The following is a 21,330-nucleotide window of genomic DNA, read 5'->3' as shown; positions in this document are numbered from 1 at the left end:
TATTTGTGTTATTTTTAAATATTTCTATGATACAGTTTCCCCCCCATTTGCATACTTTTGCAACAATTGCTTGTCGTTGGATGCCTTTTACTCCCAGTTCAGACCACTCAGTTAAGAAATGAGAATGAAACCAAATTTATGAACTAAATCAAAGCCAGAAGAATTATGAACTTTGCCCTAGAGTACAACAACAACAGTTATCAACATTATCATTTAGTGTCCGTGTTTCCATGCTTGCATGGATCAGATGGAATTCATTGAGGTAGATTTTCTATGGCTAGATACCTTCATCTGTTTCCAAACAAGGTAATACTCACTCATAGTCAGAGATGTTCTTCATGGGAATTTGCAAATAAACACCTTCACTCATAAGACAACAATGCTCATTTACAACCATCATGTGATATCAAAACAAGAGTACACACACAACAGGCTTCTTCAAGTTTCCACTCACAAGCCATGTATCAACCCCAGGCTAGAGCTGAAGACCCTTTCCTGAGGTACCACACAGTGGGATTGAATTCAAGACCATATGGCTTGGGAGAAAGTTTCTCAACCACAGCCATTTAGCACTATGTTGTTCCACCATCAAAGCACTTATGTAAGAGACCTCCTAAGATGAAACCCAAACACCGTTAATGACTCAAGAGAAAGTGTGAGAGTGACTTACTATGATTTCTCCAAACGACTTGAAACGGTCTCTTAGTTCTTGTGTTGTAATCTCTTTCTCCAAGTTACCAACAAACAATGTCCGTGTGGCCTTTGGATGATATTCATCACACTCAGCCTCAGGAGGACGGAATTCATTATCTTCAACTTCTGGGAACAAAACAGTAAAACAGAAACATAAAACAAGTTTATTAACCTCTCCAGTATCGACAATAAGCAAATCTACTTACAGACAACTTCAGAACATAAACACACACTCTCCTTTGTGGCATATATTCACACAAGCCAATAGTTGAAGGGGCCATAATCGTTGGGTTGTTGGCACAACCCTGAACACTTCATGTAAGAAAAAAAAGAAAGAAAGTACAGTGGCGCCTCTATATTATTATGACATAATTCATTCCAAGCCCTGTTCGTTAACCAAATCGTTTGTTGCATGAATAATTGAAAAACATACAACTAGGAGGTAATCCATTCCAAGCCACACCCACATAAAGACATGAAATGAGGTTTTATTTGTCCATCTATCAACAACAAATCCATAGATATATACGTGTGCATATTTTGCCTCTTTGTCTTGTTTCTATCAATCTATGGTTTATGTTTTTAGCAGAATATGAGAAATGCTATTATTTTCTGTACAAAATATGAAAATCTGAAGCTACACTCCCAGCCACTTACATACATGCATAGTCTAGTGATGGTTTGTTGCTCAAATTTCAGTTTGGAAAGAGCATGGGTTCCCAGTCACTTCATGTGTTATCTGCTCATGGTCAATTGATCAAATGTAAGCTCGTATGAATTTCATATTCTTCAGAAAAACTGTTCATTTATTCAATTAGGGAACTGTTCATACACAAGTACCCCATTCTACTTTCTTCAAACAAGGCTCAGGGAAAGTTGTTTTCTTTTTTTTCACTCAGCATTGCAGTTGCTAACAAAATGCAACAAACTTCTCACAACTTTGTAACAGAAATAAATAATTTCTGATGGTACTCAATCATATAGAATTTAAGTTTACATTCCAGTTGACCAACCTATCTATTTACATGTGCACCTCTACTTGTTACCTATTTACTACTTATACCACCATAGAGTTCCTACACAACATCTATATATATCTGTACATCCACACAGTATTTTTTTAACATTTGTACTTTCATGTGGTGTCTATTCACAAGAACTTTACTCCACACATTTCAATATACAACTGTACCTCCACAGCTGCTTAGGCTAACAATATATTTGTTAAGTAAAGAGACTACTAACCTACACCTTCATGTGCCATAACTTTAATTTTCTTCCCAAAAAACATCTTATCTTGAGAAGCTTCCAAGGCCTTTGCAGCATCCTCTGGTCTGCAACAGAATGAATTTTACAAAAAGTTTACAAAAAAACCCATAAAACTAAATCTTTTCATTTCAATAGTAATGACACAGGATAATCATGTAGATATAATCAAATGAATATACGAAGAGAGAAAACAGGAGAAGAATGATGCAAAAAACAAGAAAGTGTTAGCAACATCTGTAAATGAAATTAAAGAATATGGAAAAAGGAACTCACTTTCTAAAACTGACCACAGAATATCGTTCTTCTCCTTGTCCTAGCACCTGCACTGAAGTTACTTTACCATGCTTTTTGTATTCATGAAAAAGCCCATCCCTAAGGCTAGTATCTGTAAAATAAAGCAAAATTACTATTTAATTATAGTAAGACATGCAGACATTTGGACTGTCATAAACCCAAAACAACAAGCCACAACAGATTCAATTTCTCATTTAAACTGACTGAAAATACAAAAAAAAAAACATATTTCATTTATAATTAGTGTCACTTAAAGTGTTTAATAACATCTTTTAAATTATCCAACTCCATTTTTTCACTTTAATATAAATTTAACCCTTTTGGTACCAACCTACCTATTGGTTCTGATACAAATTTTCTGATTTTAAAATGATCTAAATTAAAATTTTCCATCAAAATTTCATGTTAGTTTATATTCTAAACAATTTAATAATGACAAAAGGTACTTTACTAATTTCTACATTATTTTTTTTAAATAATTCACACAAAAGCAGTCTATTTCAACAGAAATATGGCAAAAAAAAAAGGGGGGGGGGGTTGTGGTTTGGCAGAGGAGACACTATATCATAATCCCTTATCATTTATGTTTCATGCTAGTATGGGTAGGAATGGTTTGACAGGATCCAAAGGGTCCCAAGAACTGCTTCATACTCCAGTGTCTGGCTTCGCCAGCTGGACCCTCTTCTAAATGCCAACCACTCTACAGCATATAATGGGTGCTTCTTATCATACCTCCAGCAGAAGTGAGATTACGAGACCATGAACACATGCAGAAGGGAAGTTGGCTTTATTTTTGAAGATGATGGGTTAAAGTATGTTGTGGAGGAGCTATATGGCAACTCACATTTTGAAGAGAGTGATTAGTAATGACAAAGGGATACAAGATTAAAAGCCTCCTATTGCTACTTACCACTGGATCGAAGAGGTAATCCCATTACACAGATTCCAAGTGGTTTCCTTTCAGAGCTCTGTGTTTCTGCCGTTGATGATTTACTTGACATCATACTCTGACTCTCCGACTTTGAGTGTTTCTGACCCGACACAGACACTACAGGCACTCGCCGTAGACTGCCTCGGCTACTGGTTCGACTACAGAAAGAGACAAATTTACAGTTATCCAATGAAATTATAAGAGTCTTTCTTTTTAAACGTATTTACGTGTAAAACTTATTGCTAAATCTTGGTACAAAATTTTTTCCCTTCATATTCAAACTTGATGTCAGCTTTGCCCACTGCATGAAATCGCATCTCATCCACCCCCAGTTTAAAAAGCTATTTAGTTAACTCCCTTAGAATAACAGAAATGGTTATCTCCCCTATTGCACAAGGGAGGTAAGCAGAGGGACAACAATGCTGATTAATTCCCTTGTCTACGAGGGGAGATAACTATAGTCATTACTACAGTATACAGGAAGTTAATCGCCACCAATTGCACGAGTCGCCCGCCTTTTCTTCTTCCGTTCCATTAACATTAACGTCTACATGATAATTATTTCTTAATTAAGCAACAGTCTGGTGATTAATTTTCAGACAATCAGCAAAGAAGACAGTTTAATACCACCTGAAACGCTTTGCTTTTAATATCTTATCAGTAGTTGTGTTGCGCCCAGGCCAGTCTATCTTTTTTTATAAATACGTATCATGGGCTACAACTTTATGCAGCAAAGACACTCTAATAGTCGTTTCCCAGAGAAGCAAAGGCATGAAATTTGCGGGACGGGAACAGTTGACTGCATCGATCTCAATACTTGGTAGCAGCTTTATTTGATCATTCAGAGAAATGAATGGCAAAATCGACCAGAGACAGATTTGAACTTGGAGTGGAAAGAGCCGGTATTTCGTTCAATGTTGTAATGATTCTGCGAATCCACTTCACACATATTCCGATCCACTTAGCAGAGTCAGGAGAGCACTTGAAACACTAATACTTGTTTCAAGTTTGGGGACAAGGCGAGCAATTTCGGAGGATGGGGTAGGTCGTTCACATTGATCCTCGAGCTCAACTGATACGTATTTCATCGACTGCGGTGGCATTTGAACTAAGATCGTAAAAACGGACAAAATGCCACTTAACAATTCAACCAGCTTGCAATCATGGAACAATGTAATATTAAGAGTTTTGTTAGCCCTGAATATATGAAGGGCAGCACTGCAGTGATTTTCCGTAGACATAAGAATATATTTAACCCTTTAGCATTTAAACTGGTCATATAACACCAAAATATTTCTACATGTTTTATGTTCAAACTGACCAGATCTTGCCTCTCACACCTACCCTGCAATGTCATTCTAAAGATAAACAATCACATCATTGAAATCTCAAAGATATGAGATAATGAATGATTAATTCAAAACAATGTGAATAAATAAGCATTACATGCGACAGGCTGAAGGGTTAAAATAGGTGCCACATCTGACCCAATAAATATTGTGAACCCGTCATCACTGTAAATCACCATCATGGCCGATAGAGAGTCCTGATTAAAAAGAAGAGGAAAGGAGAGAATTCTAGAAAGTGTCTTAATAATGACCTTCTGGAATGTGATCTGGAGCGACTGCTTCCCGACGAGGACTGACTGTAACCACTACTGGAACTGGAGCGCGATCGACTTCGACTGGAGGAACGAGAAACTGACACAGAACCCTTGCGTCTGCTACTATGCCGACTGCTCGCCTGGGAATTTGAACATGTCGGTGATAGTGTTGGAACCCGTGGTCGATCAAAACTCTCTCGATCGCTGGCATACTGCTCGTGATAGCGTTCATCAAAGGAATGCTTCTGCAAACTGCTTGTGATACCACTGGCTGCTGCAGCTACTGCACTGCTGCCTCCCCCACTTACAGGCACTGCACTGCTTTGGTTGACACCAGTACCACTGCTAACACCACCAGCACTCGTGCTGCCTCCACTAACTGCTGCTGTGGTACCACTCCCTGTACCACTGATAACACTTGCTGCTGCACCTGTGGCGGCGGTGGCACCAGACACATTGGCACCGACAGATTTTGGTCGTTGAGCTGCCCTGAAATACAGAAACAGAGACAATTATTATAGCAACAAGAAACGGTAAAAAGAAAAGTCGAAAGAGGGATGAGAGGAAATATCTAAGAGTTATAATATGGAGTCATATCACAGAAGGAGAAAGAGGTGAGGAAAATGGGTAAGGGAAGTGGCAAAAAAGGATTGTTGCAGGTATGCTTTTTATCATACTCTAAAGGTACGAAGGGCACAGCTGATCTCAGCAGAATTTGAACTCAGAACATAAAGAGCCAGCATTCTGTTCAATGCTGTAATGATTGTGTCAGTCCACCAATCACAAATCCTCCTCCACATAGCTGAGTCTAAGGCAACTCATCTTGGTGCTGCTCTTCTCTACATTCAGCACTAGAAGCTAACAAAGCTCTAGTGATGATGAAGTTCACTTTGAAACTATGTGGTTTGAGATTCAAACCAACAGTGCAGCCCTTCTGCTAGAACTTTAAGTTCAACCAATGAATACATGAGATGTTTGATAGATGAACATTGTGCAAATGGATACCTTTCACATTTGTGAGTATCACTGATATATATATATATATATATATATATATATATATATATATATATATATATATATATATATATAAAATCAGTACATTAAACATACTTTGTGGTATTTATTGTGCTGGAGTTGTACACACATGGATTTGTCACATGAGCCATTAGAAATGTAATAAAACAAGTGGAACCTAAGAACCAACAACAGTCATCATCATCATCATCATCATAATAATAATGTCCTCATTTCCATGCTTTCACAGGTGAGACAGAATCCTTTGAGGCAGGTAAGGGTAAGGTGACAAGAAAAGGATCTGACTGTAGAGAATCTGTTTCCCAGCAAGGTGATATTTCTCTATGGCTGGACATGTTTACACCAAAAATTTGGAAATGACCGACATTGCTTAACCGATTGCAACACTCGTGACTATCACATAATGTCAAGACAATCAGAGACAGATGAACATGCATACAAATGGTTTCTTGTAATTTTTGTCTACCACATTCAATAACAGAAGACACTTGTCTAAGGTATTACAGAGTGGGACTGAATCTGAAACGACATGGTTGGATAGCCAACTTCTTAAGCATATAGGAAAGCTTTAGTGAACAATTGTTCACAAAATACAGAACATAAAATACATTTAAACAATGAGGGATCCACAATAATAGACGAGGAAGTTATATGCAAAAGAGGGAAGTGAATAATAAAGATATAAACTGTAGTATATTTAGAAATGGGAGAGACAAATGAAGGAGGAGTGGGTAATGGATTGCTAGGAAAGGCAAAGTGTATAAACAAGGAGTGGAAAATGATATGTTCAAAGTTGTATAAAGGATTGGTTTTAAAGATTTTTATGATCAAATAAAACTGGTACAAAAGAAGACATAGAAATAAAAGAAAAGTTAACTCTATGGAGGGCAGGGGAGAGGTAACCGTTTCAACCTGTAAGTACACTCCAGTGGGTGTGAGATTTCATTTGACCTCTACCCATGGAAAACAGAAAAGTGGGCAGCTATATGGTTTATTAAATGGTGGAAATGTGGTTTCCAGCTGCAAAATACAAACCCATGCAGTGACTCACGTTTACGCTTTCCAGGAAAAATCATGCTTCAAAGTGAAACTACATATGAAAGTATACTTGTGGCTTCAAAAAAGTTAAGGTGCCATAAGTTTGAACCAAAGTTGAGAAGTGCAATGGAGGAAAGCAGGAAGGGAAGAAGGGAGCTTCAAACAAACAATTTAGAGATTATTTCTTCAAGGGATTTTCACAGAACCAATTATGTTTTTCACATTCCCTTTATAGAGCAACTGGAGTTTATTGTATTCCTTACCTGGGATTCATTCATATGACGCATATAAAACTGAATTGTGTGAAGGATACACAAACACACACACACACACACGAGGATACCAGTATGGCTCAGTAAGAAGCTTGCTTTTCAACCATACACTTTCAGGTTCAGTCTCACTTTACAGCACTTTGGGCAAGTGTCTTCTGCTATAGGCCTAGGTCAAGCAATGATTTGTGAGTGAATTGAGCAGACAGAAACTATGCAAGAAGCTTGTTGCATGAGTGTATGTGGTGGGAGGTCATAGAAACCATGTCAGAACAGCTGACGGAACCTCATGGGGTCCCCAGCCTTACCAGCTCCTGTCAAGTCATCCGACCCATGCCAGCATGGAAAACAGATGTTGGAGGATATTGGTGCTGCTGCTGATGATGATATATAGGAACAAATAGTATGATAGGAATGAAATAGAAGAGAGGGACAGTAACAGTAGTTATAACTTTGCTGAGAGTGAGAGAGAGGGGGGGGGGGACAAACAATGAAATGACCCATAAGCAATTAAGAAACGTGCTGATGTGCTGAAAGACTGATGTGTCAACTGAGCAGTGAAAAGACCAGTTAGTAATAAGTAGGTCAAGTTCTATACAAATGTGACCTAAATTTATTCTATGTCAACTGTAAACCAGACAAAATTGGTGGGGAGAGGGGTCTGACTGAGGTTCTCCAGAACCCTACACCAAGAATTTTGTGATAAATAATGGTCAAGAAGCTCTATATTTCTAATTTTACTACACATGGTATACTGAAAATACTGGCATCTGTAAGTAGAAAGGAGACCTTTCAAGGAACAATCCCCTCTATACAGTAAATTGCAATAGAATTGAGTCTAAACAAGGTTTTTATTAAGATGAAATTTCTTAAATGTACTTTGTGGCGTCCAATGGATTTAGCACAGCCAAACTTTTTCTAAGATAGTTTTATGATTTTATGGTTGTGGTTAAAAAATTTGTTTCTCAACCGCATGGTTACAAGTTCAGTCCTACTGATGTGCGACACTTTAGTCAAGCGCCTTCTACTATAGCCCCAGGTTGACCGAAAGCTTGTAAGTGGACTTGGGAGATGAAGGCTGAAAAAATCCCCTCTCTCTCTCTCCCTGTGTGTGTGTGTGTGTGTGTGTGTGTGTGTGTGTGTGTGTGTGTGTGTGTGTGTGTGTGTGTGTGTGTGTGTGTGTGTGTGTGTGTGTGTGTGTGTGTGTGTGTGTGTGTGTGTGTGTGTGTGTGTGTGTGTGTGTGTGTGTGTGTGTGTGTGTGTGTGTGTGTGTGTGTGTGTGTGTGTGTGTGTGTGTGTGTGTGTGTGTGTGTGTGTGTGTGTGTGTGTGTGTGTGTGTGTGTGTGTGTGTGTGTGTGTGTGTGTGTGTGTGTGTGTGTGTGTGTGTGTGTGTGTGTGTGTGTGTGTGTGTGTGTGTGTGTGTGTGTGTGTGTGTGTGTGTGTGTGTGTGTGTGTGTGTGTGTGTGTGTGTGTGTGTGTGTGTGTGTGTGTGTGTGTGTGTGTGTGTGTGTGTGTGTGTGTGTGTGTGTGTGTGTGTGTGTGTGTGTGTGTGTGTGTGTGTGTGTGTGTGTGTGTGTGTGTGTGTGTGTGTGTGTGTGTGTGTGTGTGTGTGTGTGTGTGTGTGTGTGTGTGTGTGTGTGTGTGTGTGTGTGTGCGCTCATGTGAGAGAAATCATTTTAACATCCACTTTTCCATGCTTGTATGGGTTGGGGGCAGTTTATTAAAGCAAATTTTCTATGGCTGGATGCTCTTCCTGTTGCCAACATTCACCTTGTTTTACCTATGGCCAAACATGCTCTTGCAGAATATTGGAATTGGGATAACATTGCTTGTATGACAGCAACCATCATTTCCAACTATCCTGCAATGTCATGTCAAGGACATGGACACACCTTCTGTGTAAGCATGTCTAGTCATGCAGAAATGTTGCTTTATTTGGAAACTTGGTGAGTGTGGGTAACAGGAAGAGCATCCAGCTTCAGAAAATCTGTCCAACTCATGCAAGCATGGAAAAGTGGACATTATGATGATGAGGATGATGATGACATAATAATGTTTATGTAGGGGATACTCAAAACATGGAATGTATTCCAAAGATTCCTCAAGTATAAAAATTTGGGGGATAACAACTACAAAATATTATCCATCCATGAAGAAATTATTATAATTTGGAACGATTTTTTTCATAAATGAGTTTACTAAAATTATATCTAATTATCCCCTTACTCTCTCAAAGGGAGGGAGAGGAGAGCATTAAAAACAACTGTACTTAACACCTTAATTGAGAAAGCATTACTTAATAAGGGAGTGGATGTGTTGCATACACACAAACACAGTCATGAATGCATGTGCACATGCACAAACAAACAGCAGATCTAGAAATTCAGATTGCTGTGTGTGTGTGTGTGTGTGTGTGTGTGTGTGTGTGTGTGTGTGTGTGTGTGTATACCCTTGTCGAGATATCATGTGATGGTCATAAATGAGCGTCACTCTCACAGAAGCAATAGTATTAGTTCCCAGTCTACCAGGAAAGACATGTCTGGCCGTGGGAAAATTTAACATTGCTTGGAAATAGGGAAGGGCTGGCAACAAGAAGGGCATTGGATCATGGGAAATCTGCCTCAATAAGCATCATCTGACCCATGCAAGCATGGAATACAGGCATCAAATGAAATCTACAACGAGGATTTCCAGAGATGATTTTTGACTATAAAATTCATGTGAACTCAATTCTTGACAGAATTACCAAACTCACCGCTCATATTGCTTGGTAAATGTGGTTCTGTTCCGTTGGTAAGACCTCGACTGATGCTGCACTTGCTCATCATAAGGGTATCTGTTCTCAAACTGATTTGTTTCTCTGCTGCTACTGCTGCCACTATAGTAATATTCCCTGTAGGTGTCCTCCTCATCCAAGCTACTGGAAAAACAAAAAGAAAATAATAATAATTATTATTATTATAGCAGAACAACAATTTGAGGTTAGAACAAGGTTTAGACTGCAGAAACCTGGACATAAATAATAGAAAGTGTCAAAACTTATGAGATTTAATAAAAATTATAATTGACATCAGCTTCAATGTACAGGCAGCTCAAATAGACAAAACTGTAGAGAAGGAAATTTATTGATGAGGTCAAGAAAGGTGATGAAAGGAGTTTGACAAAACTGATTGAATGACCAAATGATTACTTAAGCAACTGATTAGTTTATTTGGTTAAAAGGTTACCCAATTGACAAATAAAGAAGTGAAACAATCTGTGCATGTGTTTATTATTTGGTATAATGACCCTCCCAAGATACAACAAAATGTTTCAACACACACATTCACATCAAGGATCTTGCAAACCAAATACAAATATGAAATACAGGAAAGAACTGCGTGAAAGAAACAAAATATCTGAATAATTATGTAATTAACTAATAAACTAGTAAATTCCCTGCAGTTTCTTTTGATGATATTAGAGGAAGAAAAAACAAACTGCCTTCACCCAAACTTCACTATTGTTGCTCAGAGAACCAATAATTCTAGTTGCGCCAACTATCAACACTTTGAAGGATATCAACTTGAATTTTAAACTCTTTAGGAAAAGAATGAAGATTCCTCATGGCAGGAACAAAACTCAGAAATTTAAAGAATCAAATGTATTTCCACAAAGTTAACCAACCTAAAACTAGAGGCGAGTTTTGAAATTCTCCTGCTGGCAACAAAAGGCGTCTCTCTCAGAATGACAGGCAGATTGTATGATGCTTGTGTGTGAACAGCTATGCTACATAGCAGTGAAACATGGGTTGTGACAGCCAAGGACATGTGTAGGCTTGCATCAGTGGTGTCAGATGTGGTGAGCAAGAGAGATGAATGCACTGGTACAGTCATATGATGCGTATGAACGAGGACAGCTGTATAAAGAAGTGCCAATCCCTAACCGTGGAGGGAAGCTGTGGTAGAGTTAGACCCAGGAAGACATGGAATGAGGTGGTGAAGCATGGTCTCTGAACTTTGGGCCTCACAGAGGCAATGACTAGTGACTAAGACCTTTGGCGATATGCTGTGCTTGAGAAGACCCATCAAGCCAAGTGAAATCATAGTCGTAGCTGTTGCTGGTGTCACATAACCAGCACCTTTCAAGCATTGCGCCTCACGAAGGCAAAGTGAGTGATTAAGCTCCTTTCAAATGTTGGGCCTCACAGAAGCAATGACCGACATCTTTGGCATTATGCTGTGCTTCAGAAGACCCCTCAAGCCAAGTAAAACCACAGCTGTGACAGACAGCCACGGTCACACAAATGTGCCAGTGGGACAGAAAAATACCCATTACACTCTGAGAGTGGGTGGTGTTAGGAAGGGCATCCAGCTGTAGAAACCAAGCCAAAACAGACTGGAGAGGATGGTATAGATGATGAGATCACTGAAGTAGTAGAATGATGCGAGTTAAACTCAGTAGTCAAACCACACTTCAGACCAAACTGTTTATCCAGCACTCTTAAATCTATAGCACTGACCTAAAACACATCAGTCACTACCTCATGTGACACAATGTATAGCAGCAACAATACAATAACATTACATTTCTGATATAACAAACATGGTAGTATGTCTCTCATCTGAATTGTAGGATTGAAATATAACAATCTTTATTCTTATATTAAAAAATGGTCCTGTAGTGTTTTAGATTCAAGTCGAAATTGCTTCATTAGGTTTTTTTCATCAAAAATGTTCCAATTGGCTGTCTTAGTTTTATACATTCAGGATGACATTGGACATGTTTTTTCATCATCAGAGAATACCTACCACCATTAGATGAAGTGCATTCATAATACACATGATTTACAGGTGTAAGGAAACCTTGAGACACCTTATGTAGTTCAAAGTTATCATGTCTCCTCCACAGGAGTGATGTATGTAACAAAAGCACAGGTTTGTAGAAATCAACAAACAACTTTATTTGCTTTTGCATAGTGATATCTTTAGATTTCCAAATCATGAGTTATGTCATGCTGAAGAGCCCAGAACAAGGGTGAAAATGCTACTATCCATGACTACTGGAAACTAATAAAAATATTATATGGAAATAATGGATACCCTTTTCACTCTTTGATAATGATTTCTCAATGTAAGAAAAATAAACTTAGAAACAATCCTCTCGCCTTAAGTATCACACACTCTCTCCCCTTAAGTAGCGGTTCCCAATGAGTCAGCTACGTGTATACTGATGACTGCTAAACAAATAATAATTCATGAGATGGAGACACAAAGTTGAAACATGGTTTCTCAAAGATCAACCTTATACCAATGAATTGTATGTGCTATGAATACACATTGTCTAAAGCAAAAGGACGTTCTCCAATGACAAAAAGCAACAGTCATCAGGTATTCATGCCCAAATCTGCCAGAAGATATTGAGAATATATAAACGCAGTTTTTGTTTGGATTCCCTCAGTTCTGTGTGTACCTCGTGAATTAATTATCATCAATTATAGCCTTCAAGGATATACACCAGCAAAAGCCACACACAAACACACACACACACACACACACATACACAGTGACATATGCAAAGTAAAGTCAGGTCAGTAAAAAAAATTAAAATAAAAAATAAAAAACAATAAAACCACTTTCAACAAGAGAAAATTACAGATATTTTCTGTAGCTTGAAGCTTGAAACCAGATCAACTGGGTGTATTAGATGAGTCGTTATTATGAGAACTAGGTTCCTGCTGTCACACTTGGTATATTTATTACAATTCAACAGAGTGTGTGTGTGTGTGTGTGTGTGTGTGTGTGTGTGTGTGTGTGTGTGTGTGTGTGTGTGTGTGTGTGTGTGTGTGTGTGTGTGTGTGTGTGTGTGTGCACGCGTGTATGTTTGATAACACAAATATGAGAAGAGATAGCCAAAACTACAGAACTGGACTATATTTTTGGTATTTACAGCTGTTGTCACTCTCTTGGTTCCAAGTTCAATCTATGTTAGCGTGATAAAAGTTTATTCCACTAATACCCCCTCTACACACACATACAGTCACACACCCCCCTCCCACTTACGAACGTTGTCCTTGAGCTTAGTAAAATCAATATGACAACATATTCTATACACAGACACAATTATCATTAACACACACACACACACGATCATCAACAATAGCAAAAAGTATTTCATATTCTTTCCACAGATCAATGTTTATCCCCCACCTCCTCTTTCTATTTTTTTTTCATTCAAATGCAATCATCACTTAACTGCAGATATGGTATCGGGGTGGGGGTCAGTGAGAGAGAGAGATAGAGAGAGAGAGTGTGAATAGAAGCCATCAATAGTGATCCAGTGTGTTTGTACATCACAAAATAACAAATATATCTTTTACTGATCAGCTCATTTGCAAGCAATAACCAAACTTTTCTTTCCTGTCTTACAAAAAAAAAAAAAAGCCAAAGAACAAAACCATGTTGGCTGGAAAAAAAAAAAGATGGAATGGTCACTGTTGGAAAGTCATCGTTAGTCTACAGGTCAAAAATATTCCTAATGACTCCATAACAGGGAAGATGAACTATTTTTAATTTTCATAGGAAATTAAGTCCTGACCCTATTAGCAAATCAGAAAATTAAATACAAAGATTGCTAAGACTAATCTTATTTTGGTTTTATTTAAAACACGACATTGCAGTTACGGCGGATCATATAGTTTTATTAAGGATTTTGTAGCTAAGACAGATCATAGTTTTTTATATTTAGGACTTTACACCATGTAATGATTCTCCATATATTTAGAAAGCTATTTAATACAAGACTCAATGGTACTTACTAAATCTATTAGTATTAACAGAAAGACAAATGTGAGACAGAGAGGTATATCACGGAGTGACAGTTGGCCTAGTTGCTACGGAAACCACATTACTATACTAACTGATAATAGCTAAATGGTTCCCATTTCACTAACACTACATCTGGGTGTATAGTTCCAGTTCAATGGTTCTAGAGAGATATATTAGGGAAGTAGATAATGTAATTGATAAGAGGCTGGAGTTTATATAAAGTCAGATGTCAGTGTGGTTGAGCAGAGAATCCTTCCCACAATGACTTCTTGTTTTAGCATTTTTATACACAGATGAGAAATAAGCAAGCAGTTTCTAAAAAAAGAAGCCTCAAACTTAGGAAAGAGACCAAAAATTTCTCACACTCAGCTTAGTCCAGTGACCTGTTTGTTGTGTGTGCGCGCATGTGTGTGTGTGTGTGTGTGTGTTGCCACGCAACACGCACTCGCTGATATAGTGTGCAATTAAATACTATACAGCCTTTAATCAAAACATTGTTTCGTCCAAATCTTGTGGTAAAAGAGAAAGAGAGGAAGCCAAAAAGAGTGACAAAAACTTCACTCGAAGGTAAAGATATCGGTATAGGAACTTTTGTGATTGAAGTGAATACAATTTCAACATCATCATCATCAATTAACATCAATTTTGACATAGGTTAGCAAGCTTGGAACATGAGCATTAAATGATGACGATGATGATGATGAGTTAACGTTAACTGAGAGGTCTTGTCTTGCAAGTTACCTGGTAGCCTCACTAGTACCACATAAAAAGCATGCAGCAGAGTGATTGGTGTTGGGAAGGGCATCCAGCCATAAAAATCATGCCAAAGCAGAGATGGGGGCCTCACCAGCTCTTGTTGAACTGCCCAGCCCATGTCAACATGGAAAATGGATATCACTTGATGAGGATGAGGATCAGTGTGTGTGTGGGGGAGGGGCAGAAATATTTTAATTTATAATAGTTTCTAAAACAGGTAAAGATTTTTGAGAGGACATGGCTATTATTTGACTGTCACTGGCTGATATTATCAGCCTCAGAACAAAAAGTGAAATCAATCTCAGTGTCATTTGAAATTGAAACAATAACACAACAGCTGTAACACAGCACCCTAGCAACATTAAGGCCTGTAACACAGCACCCTAGCAACATGTCTCAACCAGTGAAAACAAACATAACAAAGAGCAACATCAACATTAATGGGCAAACATTGTGTTGAGAGACACATTGTTATCAGCAAGTTAACGACCTGACTACCAATACAGTGTGGGTTATGAATAAATAAGTACAAAGTTGAATTGAGGGTCAACTGACATAGATTTCAGTTATTTCTGGAAATTCAATATTAATTTATCAGGCAGAGAAATAGTACAGCAGAATACAACAAAAAATATTTATAAATAAATAACAGCAAATCGAAAGATATTCAGAGGATGGTGGTGTCTTTTTAGCCCCAGGTCAATCTTCACTGAGCCAACCCCTAATCAAACACATCCTAGCCTTAAACATTCAAGTCTCTTTGAAGTGCATCCAGGAACGGGATGTACAACCTTTCTGGTCCAAAGGGCCAACAAATCAGGAATTCAATCACTCAAGGCAGGCCGCAAAGTATATCATATAATTTGGATGATCGAAAACAGTAGCAAAGAAAAGGTTAATAAAGGCATGAAGGAAATTAATATAAAGAAACAATAATAAATAAATACTATTGTGTGTGTTTGTGGTACAAGCAGTTCGTTATGTTAATTTTCAGTTATTTATTAAAACAAGAAAGTCTTTGCAATATGGTTTTACAGGCTGCAGTTTGTGCATTGCTGATCTAGGAATACATTATTGAAAGTATTGTTTCTTGTTTAACCCTTTTGTGACCATATTTCTGTCGAAATACATTGCCTTCGTTCCGATTAATTTTGAAAATAATGAAAAATGTAGTAAAATGATTATCATTGTTAAATTGGTGTTTGAAATATAAATTAACGAAGTTTTGATTTAGATCACTTTAAAACATGAAGTTTCTATCATAAAATCAGGGGCAGTTTCAGATGGGTTCAGTATCAAAAGGGTTAAAGTCAATCAAGTCCAAATCCAACTGGGCAGAGATAGCAGCAGCATCTCCCACATCTCATTACACCCTAACATCTTCAAAAAGAGACACACATTGGCTAATGTAATTGCTGATGAACACCTTGGTCATAGATGGATCATGTTTGATCCTAAACTGCTGCTACATCACAACTAACCTATGACTAAACAACAACCATTGTGATTCCAGGGTTTTGTATCTTGGGTCTGAACAAAACACATGAGGGGAGAATGTTGTGCACCTCTTGTGACCACACAAACAATATAGGGAAGAGAACAACAAAATGTCATCTGGTGCCTAAAATCATGTTCCAATTAATATTTCCAGTCCACATTTCCCTAATTCATATCTGAATTCTATAAATTTCATTCAACAACAAATTCTTCTACCTTCAACATTATTACTTTTTCCAAAACCAATTCTTTCATTACAACTTTATTATTTACATTCCCTGTTGAGACACCACCCCCCAACACCACCACCACCACCACATATATATCCCCCCTCCACTGTATACCACTAATCACTTCCCTCCTTCCTCCCTCCCTTAAGTTTGCTCTCAGTTGCCCCAAATTACCAATGGGAGTGGGGATGGGAAAACCCACACATACCACCCCACCTGTCCATTACATCAACTCATTAAATAGCCTGACATCCAGGTCCAGTGCCAAGTTCTAAAAGTTTCTGGAAATGCACAAGACAGAGAGACAGAGAGAGAGGGGGAGGGGAAACAGATGTGGGAGAGAAGGCAGAGGATGGGGGAGAAGGCAGAGGAAGGGGGAGAAGGCATACAAAGCTATCAGATCACATGCTTCTCAGACAAAACAAAAAAAAAAGTTAAAGTTCATCATTGCATTCAAATCATTTTAAAACCTAAATTAAACTAAATTAATCACTACCAAACACACACACACACACACACACGAGCTACAACTGCTACCGTCACCACCACTGCCAAGCACAATCACTACCACAATGACACACACACACACACACACACTACATATCAACAGTGACACACATACAGACCTCTCCCCCTGCCATTACTACCACATCATCATCACCACCATCGCCAGCACTACCACTGCCATGCAGCTGTCACCACCACCACCACCACCACCACCTCCTGAATCAGTTAATGAAGATTTCTGACTGACTAAGCAGCCAAGTGAAGAATCTCATAAACCTGTTTTAAAACTATTTTATATATTTCCAGAGTAGTTAGTTCAGTTACTGCAGTCACAACAACTTATACAATAGACAGGCATGAAGGCCATAGGCTCAAAAAAAAAAAACGAAAGCAAATCTGTGCCATATTCGCTAAAAATATATGCAGCTATCCGTAAGAAAGAAACATTACGTAGTTGTTAGAAAGAAGATATTGGAGACAGAGGAGAATGAGTCCAAGCGAACACATTACCATACAATCACAGAACATGGAAATCTAATTGCAGACATAACATACAAACATGGAATATGCAAATTAGCTGGCCTGTCACTTTTGGAATTGAATGTCAGAACATCTAATTTGCATACTGTTTTCTTTCATTGTAATTTATTTATATATATATATATATATATATATATATATATCACTCCATTAACATGTATATCTGTATTGTAGCTACTGCATGCCAGACTGCAGAAGCCACTGCATTGCTAACATCTATGCACCACATTGCGGTCGTTTAGTCACTGCTGCATCCAGATAACACACAGACACACACACACACACACACACACACACACACACACACACATATATATATATATATATACACATACACACACACACGTACTTGATAAATCTGTGTTGGAATATGTGTGTGTGTGTGTGTGTGTGTGTATGTATGTACATGTGTGTTTACACACACACACACACACACACACCAGAAAATATACACACAGAGATAATCCTAAACTAAAAACAGTCAGTCTGGCTGACATTCTCTGACTCAAAAACATTGAACATTGAAAGTTTACATTTCAAAATCTAGGCTGGGTCGTGTATGTAGAGGTGGGGTGAGGTTGGGGGGGAGGGGGCATCGGTTTCTGGATTATTCTGTCTTAGATGTGTTTTGATGTCTGAGAAGAAGTGACATGTGATATGGCAAAGGCAGCTGAAAGGTGGGGAGGGGGGAACGTCCCCTTCTTCCTTCCCTCCCTCCCTCCCTCACCGACCACCACAGCTGGTAGCAGGAACGTTAAGAACATTGAGCAGCTGTACAGACATGATAGGATGTTGGGAGGAGAAGGAGGAGGAGGAAGGGAGGGAGGATGTGGTAGCGGTGAGGGGAGAGAAATGATTAGGCAGACAATATTGCACATAATTATATGTGGAAAAAAATAAATAAATAAAAATAAGGAGCTCAGGGAAATAACTTAAGTGGGCCAATGGCATGAATATAGATGATTCATCTAGGTGATGCACTACATGTCTGTGTGCATATATACATTACATACATGCGTATATATGCTGTGTCTATTATATAGTTCATGAAGGTAATGTATTGCATGTTTTTGTTGTTTGTGAGTGTGAGTGTGTGTGTGTGTGTGTGTGTGTGTGTGTGTGTGTTGCGCGCGCGCGTACATACGCGCGCGCACATTATTTGTGTGTGCATACATACAATGTAGATACTCCATGCCTATTATGTAATTCATGTAGGTGATGTGCAACGGTTGTGTGTGTGTGTGTGTGTGTGTGTGTGTGTGTGTGTGTAGATATATATATATATATATAATGTCTGTTTCTATGTCAGGTTATTATAAAAATAATTGAACATTAAACTGAAAAATTACTCAATACTTCATTTGTAGAGTACATATTTATTACATTTTTACAGGACTGTGACTGACTACGTTTATGGCAGGTCGAAAACTTCACTGTCACAGCTATTTTGTATAAGCATTAAATATAGATACACAAGTTTATACATACATATATATATATATATATGTGTGTGTGTGTGTGTGTGGTTGGCAATTATATGTTACAATTCCGTATTGCTACTGTTTACATCTCACCCAGATTTAATATACCTTATTTCTCCTTTTTCGAGATCAGCCGCAATCTGTAGCTGGAAAAAGCATATAGTATTTTGTGAGTGAGGTGGGTTTTCATCACTAGCTGGTGATTAACACACCCTGAAGACAGATAACGACCCAGAAACGCGAGTCTATGTGTATTACGTAAGGCTAGGAATGGGAGCAATGACCTCCCCTCTCAAATACTAATCGGACACAGAATGTGTGTCGTTAGACCGCTAGAAGAGATGTCTTCCTGGGGCTATAAAATGCCAGTAGCAATGTCCCATATAGGACACCACACCTGTTTGGCAATTATATATATATATATATATATATATATATATATATATATATATATATATATATATATATGTATATATATATCATCATCATCATCATCGTTTAACGTCCGCTTTCCATGCTAGCATGGGTTGGACGATTTGGCTGAGGACTGGAGAAACCGGATGGCAACACCAGGCACCAATCTAATTTGGCAGAGTTTCTACAGCTGGATGCCCTTCCTAACGCCAACCACTCAGAGAGTGTAGTGGGTGCTTTTACGCGTCACCCGCACGAAAACGGCCACGCTCGAAATGGTGTCTTTTATGTGCCACCCGCACAAGCCAGTCCAGGGGCACTGGCAACGATCTCACTCGAAAATCCTACGGGAGCCAGTCAGGCGGGTACTGGCAACGGCCACGCTCAAAATGGTGCATCTCATGTGCCACCCGCACAAGAGCCAGTCCAGGGGCACTGGCAACGATCTTACTTGGCTTGCCGGGTCTTCTCATGCACAGCACATTTCCAAAGGTCTCGGTCAGTAGTCACCGCCTCGGTGAGGCCCAATGTACGAAAGTCTTGCCTCACCACCTCAGCCCAGGTCTTCCTGGGCCTACCTCTTCCACAGGTTCCCTCAACTGTTAGGGTGTGGCACTTTTTCACGCAGCTATCCTCATCCATTCTCACCACATGTCCATACCAGCGTAATCGTCTCTTTTGCACACCACAACTGATGCTTCTAATGTTCAGCTTTTCTCTCAAGATACTTACACTCTGACGGGTATTCACATTGACATTACACATCCAACGGAGCATACTGGCTTCATTCCTTGCGAGCTTACGTATGTCCTCAGCAGTTACAGCCCATGTTTCACTGCCATGTAGCATGGCTGTTCGTACGCATGCGTCATACAGTCTGCCTTTTACTCTGAGTGAGAGTCCCTTTGTCGCCAGCAGGGGTAAGACCTCTCTAAACTTTGCCCAAGCTATTCTTATTCTAGCAGCTACACTTTCAGCGCACCCACCCCCACTACTAACTTGGTCGCCCAGATAGCGGAAGCTATCGACTACCTCTAGTTTTTCACCCTGGAATGAGATAGAAGTTGTTTCCTGTTTGTTTACAGTCTTTATTGCACCTGAACATCTGCCACAAACAAAAACTAACTTCCTAGTTAACCTGCCTTTGATGTTGCTGCACCTCTTATGTGTCCATAGCTTGCACCGGGTACATCTTATAGAGTTACTACCTACTCCTTTTCTACATACTGAGCAGGGCCATCTATCTGAAGGGGTTTTGTGTTTTATCTACCTTCCTACTTATTAGGATTTGGGTTTTAGCTAGGTTGACTCTAAGGCCCTTCAATTCTAGACCTTGCTTCCACACCTGAAACTTCTCCTCTAGTTCTGATAGTGACTCCGCAATTAGGGCAAGGTCATCAGCATAGAGGAGCTCCCAGGGGCAACCTGTCTTGAACTCCTCTGTGATTGCCTGGAGGACTATGATAAATAAGAGGGGGCTGAGGGCGGAACCTTGGTGGACCCCTACCTCTACCTGGAATTCATTGCTGTACTCATTTCCCACCCTCACCTTACTGGCAGCATCTCTGTACATGGCTCGCACAGCTCTCACTAACCATTCTTCTATCCCAAGTTTCCTCATTGACCACCAGATAAGGGATCGGGGGACCCTGTCAAAGGCTTTCTCCATGTCAACGAAAGCCAGGTACAGAGGTTTATCCTTAGCTAGGTATTTCTCCTGCAGCTGTCTCACTAGAAATAAGGCATCAGTAGTGCTTTTACCTGGCACGAACCCAAACTGCATCTCATCTAAATTGATTCGCTCCCTAATTAGTTGGGCTATGACCCTCTCTGTAACTTTCATAACCTGATCTAACAGCTTACATACATAATGTATCTACGTTAGATAGGGGAGAGGGACTATAGACATACATGAAACAATATTATTGTCTATGTGACATCCAGAACATAAATTAGCACGAAAT

The 21,330-nt window shown here is 39.1% G+C and overlaps 1 protein-coding gene across 5 annotated transcripts in view; it reads right to left on the bottom strand.

Moving 5' to 3' along the window:
* Positions 1-21,330, bottom strand: part of LOC106872232 (uncharacterized) — a 158,589-nt gene that overhangs the window by 40,199 nt on the left and 97,060 nt on the right. For all 5 annotated transcript variants that reach the window (XM_089342790.1, XM_089342792.1, XM_089342791.1 and 2 more), the window contains 6 exons: positions 9,891-10,055; positions 4,788-5,279; positions 3,167-3,345; positions 2,236-2,347; positions 1,939-2,027; positions 671-819 (listed from right to left, as the gene is read on the bottom strand). In XM_089342790.1, the coding sequence (XP_089198916.1) occupies positions 671-819; positions 1,939-2,027; positions 2,236-2,347; positions 3,167-3,345; positions 4,788-5,279; positions 9,891-10,055 (1,186 nt within the window). The remainder of the gene's footprint in view (positions 1-670; positions 820-1,938; positions 2,028-2,235; positions 2,348-3,166; positions 3,346-4,787; positions 5,280-9,890; positions 10,056-21,330) is intronic.

This window comes from Octopus bimaculoides, chromosome 26 (assembly GCF_046866305.1).
Source record: "Octopus bimaculoides isolate indiv1 chromosome 26, ASM4686630v1, whole genome shotgun sequence".
In the NCBI taxonomy this organism is placed as follows: Eukaryota; Metazoa; Mollusca; class Cephalopoda; order Octopoda; family Octopodidae; genus Octopus; species Octopus bimaculoides.
Note: the sequence above shows the minus strand (reverse complement) of the source record. Positions and strands in the feature narration are given on the sequence as shown.